The following is a 6,936-nucleotide window of genomic DNA, read 5'->3' on the forward strand; positions in this document are numbered from 1 at the left end:
GTGGGCAGAATGGGGACAGATCCTTTATTAGAGTCACAACCCCGGGGGCCGGGGTGGGGCAGAGTGCAGGTCGGGGCTGAGCTCTGGCTGCGGAGCGCCCCCTGCAGGCTGGGCAGGGTCCGTCAGGCCGGCTGGTTTATAACTGAGTCAATCCAGTTCCTGAAGAGGGCCACGCGCGCGAAGAAGTCGGTGCCCCTACCGCAGGGCCCCCGGGACCAGGAGGCCACGCCGTGTGCCAGGCCGTTGCAGACGAGAGGGGTGCCGCCATCCCCCTGCAAGGGCGGCAGGAGGGTCAGGGCGCCCGAGGCCCAGCCCTCCACCCCGCTCCTGCCCAGAACACCACCCCTGCCACCCACAGAAGCTGCTCATGCCCCTGGCCCTTTCTACGTGCTGTTCCTCTGCCTGTGCTTTTTCCTACTTTTGCTCGCAGCTCGGGTCTTAAATGCCGCCCCCATCTCCTCAACTTCCTAAGGCCCCAGGTTGCTGCACACCCCCCTTTTTTTTTTTTCCACATCCCTGTCTTAATAGCTGATGCCCAAGCCCTTCAAGCACAAGCTATGGGAGCTCCTGGCTCCAGAAGGGCAGTCTCTCCTGTTCCCTCTTGTGTCTCCAGCCCCCAGCATAGGGCTTGGCAGGCAGAGTTGAATAAATACTGTTTCTCAGGCTCCAATATTTGAAACATCTAGTTCTAATTGAATACTTAATCCCAGGGTGAGTTCTGAACTTGCTTTCTCTCCCCCAAGAGGAGTTCACAATCTCTCAAGACCCCTCCTCCCCCACCACACCGAGCCCACACCAGATAATACCCAGCGGGTACCTGGCAGATGCCACCCCGTCGGGTGAGGACGCCAGTGCACACGTTGTTGGGGCGACACTGGTTTGCAGGTGTCACGGTAACATTGAGGACCCTTGGAACTCGGGAGAGACGCCCCCTACGCCGTCGGGTGCCCCAGCCTGCAACCTGGCACCCGGTGCCGGCTTCCACTGTGGCGTTCTGCTCCGGCAGTGGTACCAGCGCCACGCTGCTGGTGAGGTTGGCCTGACGGTCCAGCTGGTGAGGGAAACTGGGTCAGGAGAGGGCATAACTGGGGGCCAGCTGGGAGCCAGAGAGGCAGCAACATGAGTTCTGATCTGGAAAGCAGTTTGGGTTCAAACCCCAGTTTAGGCAGTAATCTGCTGTGGAGTGAGTGAGTGAAGTCGCTTAGTCCTGTCCGACTCTTTGCAACCCCATGGACTGTAGCCCACCAGGCTCCTGGCCAAATGAGTTTACCTTTTGGGCCTCTGGTTCCTCCAGAGAAGGAATCAATGGTCCTTACTGCAAACGTGGTTGAGAGACCATGAAGGTGAAGAGCTCGCCCAGGAAATGCAGATAAAACAAAGCACCACCCTCCATCCTCGGTCAGGATTGGCAGGAAAAAAATTTTTTTTTCCTAAATATGGAACACTTCACGAATTTGCATGTCATCCTTGCGCAGGGGCCATGCTAGTCTTCTCTGTATCATTCCAATTTTAGTATATGTGCTGCCAAAGTGAGCACTGGCAGAAAAATTTAAAAAAATCATAATACGCAGTGTCAGTAAAGATGTGGCGAAACGGGCAGTTTTAAATTCTGCTAGTGGGAGAGTAAGTTGGCCTAGCTGTTGTGGCTGCTCTGGGAAAACTTTCACAAAGAAATATGCACAAAAACTCACTGTGATTCTGTCATAACAAAAACATCTGGAAACAACTTCAGTGTCCAGGATCCAGAGGTTGGCTAAGTGGATTGTGCACTTGGCTGTACGATTTACACACTAGGCTCTGTGCACATGGCTTGTCCCCACTTAGCCCCTCAGGCCAACACCAGCTCCCTGCTCATTTTCCCACCTGCAGCAGCAGCACGTCGTTCAGGTTCTGCTGGGGGTCATAGCCATTCTCGCTGACGCTCCTGATGAAGAAAGTCTGCCGGGACCGCTCGCGACGCCTCAGGTCATAGGCACCCAGCACCACGGTGGCAATCCCGGTGTTCCTAAGAGCAGCGGGGGCAGATACCAGGCTGGGCTTCCCCAGAAGCCCCCAGCCTTCTACAACCACTGGGCGGGCACTTACACAGGGGCAGGCTTGCAAATAAGGTAGGAAATTACAAGCCTGCTGGCTCGCGGCCCGGGAGCCAGAGGAAGGACATCAGTGATAGTCAGGCCTCTGTCCATCCTCCTTTTGTGGCTGCATCTCGCTCTGTTTCCAGGGCCCCATTTCCCTCTCTAAGCCCCTCAACCCTTCCTAAGACCAGCCCCCCTTGCCAAGCCCCTCCCCTCCTCACCTGCGAGGCACACCCACCCCCCCACTCTCCCCCAACCCCCCTGAGCTCTCTCCCTCTCCCAGCCCCCCTGCCCACTCCATGGCCCTCGGCTCACCGGCTCTGGAAGCAGCTGGCCGCTGTCAGGACAAAGTTGGGGTGGATCAGAGCGCCCCCACAGAAATGCCTCCCTTGGTTCTGGATGGAAGCCAGGAACGGGAGCTCCTGCGGCCGGGCCTTCCTGCCTCCCACTATGTCCACCAGAGGGGCCGAGCCTGGGGGGAGAGGAGGGTGTGCTGCAGCCTCCCAGTCTCAGCCCCATACCCAGGGAGACCCCAGCCTCCCGCACTCCTGTTCCCTAAAAGGACAGGTCCCCACCCTCCCAGGGCTGGTCGGGGCCAGCTTGCCTGTGTGGCCTGGGCTCGGTTGCTTCACTGTCCCTCCCTGAGCCTTGTGTCTGGGAAACTGGGGCCAGCACCCGCCCGTCCCTCTCCCCCAGGCCTGTCCCCTGCAGTTGAACCTCTGCACAGATGCGGACGCCCGGCCTGGGGTGAGCACTCACCAGCCCTGGAGGTTGCTAGCAGGCTGGCCAGCATGGCCAGGAGTCTGAGTGCTGTCATGACGGGGCTGCTGAGGGTGGCTGGGGACAGGGCGCCCTTATACCCTGGGGCCTCAGCCGTTAGCGCATACCCGCCCAGGCCCAGCCCCTCCTGGCGGGAGCAGAGGAAGTTGCCCAAAACCTCCCCAGCTGGCTGCTCCTGGAACCTGCCTGGATCCTCCAAGTGCCAGCTTGCACCCTCTGTCTTCCCCTCTGGATACTGGGCCACCCCTCAGTGTGGGTCAGGCCACCACCCAGCTGCCACTCGTGGCTCTGCCCAGCTTCCTAGCCTGAGCACCGGGGCCCACCACTGCCCACCTGGTCTGGGATTGAGTTCTGCTGCCTTTGTGTGTGTGTGTTCTTTACTGCTTTTTATTTTATTATTTATTTGGCTGTGCCGGATCTTAGTTGGGGCATGTGGGAATCTTTCAATCGCAGCGTGCGGGATCTAGTGCCCCTACCAGGGACTGAACCTGGGCCCCTGCATTGGGAGCGTGGAATCTTTGCTGCTGGACCACCAGGGAAGTCCCTGTTTTTTTTTTTTTTTTAAACAGCTTTACTGAGATATAATTCAAGTACCACACAATTCACTGAATTAAAGTGTGCAGTTTCATGGTTTTCAGTATCTTCACAGAGTTATGCAGCCATCACCCGAATTTTAGAACATTCCATCACCCCAAAAGAAAAAAGTAGCTATGGGAAGTCACACCCCATCCCCCAACTCCTGATAACCATGAACCCACTCTCTGTGCCTGTGGATTTGCCTGTTCTTGACGTTTCCCATCAGTGGAATCACACACTCTGTGGCCTTTTGTGGCCAGCTTTTTACCTACAGGATTTTTATCTGTAGGTACGTGGCTGGGTCCTTCACCTGCCCTTAGTCTGTGCATCTATATAGTGGGCAGGTGCGTGGAGCCCCCAGAGCCTTGAGATTCTGGAGACATTGCCTGCCCTTCTCTGGCCTCAAAGTAGGGTCTTCAGAAGTTTTAGGCATCCAGTACCTGAGCAAGAGATGAGGCCAAGCGGGGAGGAAGACAGGGTTGCATATCCAGAATATATAAAGAGCTCTCACAGCTCAACAACAAAAACAAACCATCCACTTAAAAATGGGCAGAGGGTTTGAATAGACATCTCTTCCAAGATACACAAACAGCCAACATGCCATGAAGATGCTTAAAATTATTAGTCATCAGGGAAATGCAAATGAAAACCACAGTGAGACACCACTTCACACCCACTAGGATGGCTAGGATGAAAAGGGCAGAACAAACACAGTGTTGGTGAGGAGGTGGGAAATTGGAACTCAGACACATTGGCTGAGATGCAAAACCCTGCAGCTGCTAGGGAAAGCCAGGCAGCTCCTCAAACACTGGATTATCCTGTTACTCAGCAGCTCCACTCCAAGGTGCAGGCCCAGGAAAACTGAAAACAGGGCCCAGAAACCTGCACACGCATGTTCACAGTGTGAGTCACAGCTGCCAGGAGTTGGAGGCAACCAAATGCCCTTCAGCAGACAAACGTGTCCCTCCACATATGAGAGCATCCCTCAGCTGTGAAGAGGGGTGAAGCCCTGACACTTGCTACCACGTGGACAGACCCTGAGAGCACGATGCTCAGTGAGAGAAGCAGACACAGAAAGACACACAGGGTGTGATTCCACTGATGGGAAATGTCCAGAACAGTTCGATCCACAGACACAGAGAGTGGGTTCCTGGTTGTCAGGGACTGTGGATTTAGGGGGTTAGGGGAATAATAGCTGAAGGAAACAGGGTTTCTTTGGGGGACATGTTCTAGAATTAAGTGGTTGCACAACTCTAAATGTTCCAAAAGCCAGTGGATGGTATAATTTACGATGGCTGATCTTATGTCACGTGAATTTCACATCAATTTAAAAATTTTACTTATTTTTGACACCTCAGCTTTTATTATTTATTTATTTATGGCTGTGCTGGGTCTTTGCTGCCATACGGGCTTTCTCTAGTTGCAGTGAGCCAAGGACTACTCTCTAGTTGCATTGTGGGGGCTTCTCACTGCAGTTGCTTCTCTTGTGGAGCACGGGCTCTAGGGCATATGGGCTTTACCAGTTTCACCACTTGGGCTCAGTAGTTGTGGCACATGGGCTCAGTTGCTCTGCAACATGTGGGATCTTCCTGGACCAGGGATTGAACCCACATCCTCTGCATTGGCAGGTAAATTCTTAACAACTGGACCATCAGCGAAGTGTTCTGACAGGTGACACCAAGCGGTTGGACTGGTGGTGGACCCCACGTCTCAGATCACCAGTTGGTGTCTGGGGCTGTTGGGGGCTGTTCCAGGGCAGTCCTGGGGAAGGTGGAGGGAGCAGGTGTCAGGGTCCTGTGCTAGGCCTCAGGGTCCTCCGCCTTGCTGAAATGGTGGGGTCCTCGGGTTCAGACTGATCACTGCTGTGTTTATGGTCCCACAGCTGAGCCGTGTCCCCAGCATGGCCCCCAGGACCGGATCCTACCCCAGTTCAGTGTCCGCCCCCGAAGACTGCTTCCCATCTCCACCCTCCTAGGATCCCACCCATGCACCCCTCCTACCCCCTGCCCCGAGTTCCCAGCATGCCACCCACCCTGTCCGTTCCTTGGACCCAGCTGCTGTCTTGCTCAGAGCACAGCCGGTTGAGCTGGGTGACCCTGGGGTCCAGAGGTCCATCCCTTCCTACTGGGTGACCTCAGGGGCCCCGTTTTGGGCCTCAGTTTCCCTGTCTGTGCAGCAGGACATTAACCCCCCCCCCCCCCCATAGAGCTGTGTTGAGCGTCAAGTGTATTAATGTGTTCAGGAGTCTCTGAGCAGCACCTAGTGTGTTCCACCCTCTTGCCTGCTCTAAACTCTGCCATGGCTCCCTAGTGCCCAGAATCAAGTTGTCACCCCCCCACCCGCCAACCCCTCACCCCTGGCTGCTGCTGGGCCATGTACCATCAGAGCTGGACCTCACTCCCTCTCCACCACTGGGGATCGACAGGAGGAAGAAGCCCCCCACCCCTCCTGATACTGCCCCAGACTCTCTCCTGGTTCCCCAAGCTGTCAGGAAGGTCTCCAGGGACATCCCTTCGTTTCTGCCCAGCCCCCAGGAGGCATCAAACATGATTGCCCCATTTCCCTTCCTCCTACCTCCAGAGGACAGTTTGTGGTCACCTTTCAACACCAGCGATTCCCAACGGCTGTCCAGCCCAGGCTCTGCCCCTGCCTGGCAGAGAAACGGAGTCCAGGTGGGCATCAGGCCTGGGGAGGTGGGACAGACATGCCAAATGTGTCACGTACACCAAGCCATCTTGTTATGCCCATTTCCAGGTGAGGAAACTGAGGCCCCGGTGGGATCAGCTCTCTGGACCCCACCCTTAACCACACGGAGGATCATCTTTGAAGACACATGGAGTTGATTCTCTTAACCCAAGAAAGGCCACAGTCAGGAAGGGACTGGAGTATGGCCGGCTGCACACACTGGGCTCTCCGGCAGCGCAGCCCTCCCCCACCCCACCCCCATCCAACTGGACGTTTAACCGCGGGACTGATTTTGAGGGTCTGTCTCGGTTCTCGACGGCTCCCCCGAGACTGTACCGAGCTAGGTGTATAGGAGATAGTGAACAAAATGAGCCGAAGAAAATTCTGCCGTCTGGGGCCTGGAGACTGTGGACAGTGATTTAAGTGCTCGGGGGCCTGTTTCCCCACTTGTTAAACGACGGTTAGCTGGCCCCCACCCCTCATGACTGTGGAAACACCTGCAAACAGCAAGCGCTGCCTAAGGAGCCTCACGTGAATTCACCACGAGGGCCCTTCCGCCCCGCGAGCATCGCGGAGCATCCCGGGCTGTGCGCCTCGGATGCTGTGAGCCAGGCGAGGGGCCGCGGTCGGACCAGGGGAGGGTGGACCCCGAGTGGCTGAGGGAAGATGCAGGGCAGGTGGGCGAGGCGCGGGCCCGGGAGTGAGACAGCGCCCCCATCCCCACCCCCAGCTTCTTTTGTCTCCCGATGGCCCGGGCGCTCAGGGAACTCGCCATGGAAACGCGTACCGGGGAGGGGGGCAGAGACGCGGGAGGCCCGGA

The 6,936-nt window shown here is 56.5% G+C and overlaps 1 protein-coding gene across 1 annotated transcript; it reads right to left on the reverse strand.

Annotated features, from left to right (window-relative positions):
• Positions 1 to 5: 5 nt before the first annotated feature.
• AZU1 (azurocidin 1) lies at positions 6 to 2,905 on the reverse strand. The gene is made up of 5 exons (XM_010844595.1): positions 2,835 to 2,905; positions 2,391 to 2,547; positions 1,864 to 2,005; positions 818 to 1,051; positions 6 to 272 (listed from the first exon to the last, which is right to left on the reverse strand). Exons 1-5 carry the CDS (start codon positions 2,890 to 2,892, stop codon positions 123 to 125), a joined length of 741 nt encoding a protein of 246 aa, XP_010842897.1. The 5' UTR covers positions 2,893 to 2,905; the 3' UTR covers positions 6 to 122.
• Between the last annotated feature and the right edge of the window lie 4,031 nt (positions 2,906 to 6,936).

Source organism: Bison bison, unplaced genomic scaffold, assembly GCF_000754665.1.
Source record: "Bison bison bison isolate TAMUID 2011002044 unplaced genomic scaffold, Bison_UMD1.0 scf7180017864203, whole genome shotgun sequence".
Lineage (NCBI taxonomy): Eukaryota > Metazoa > Chordata > Mammalia > Artiodactyla > Bovidae > Bison > Bison bison.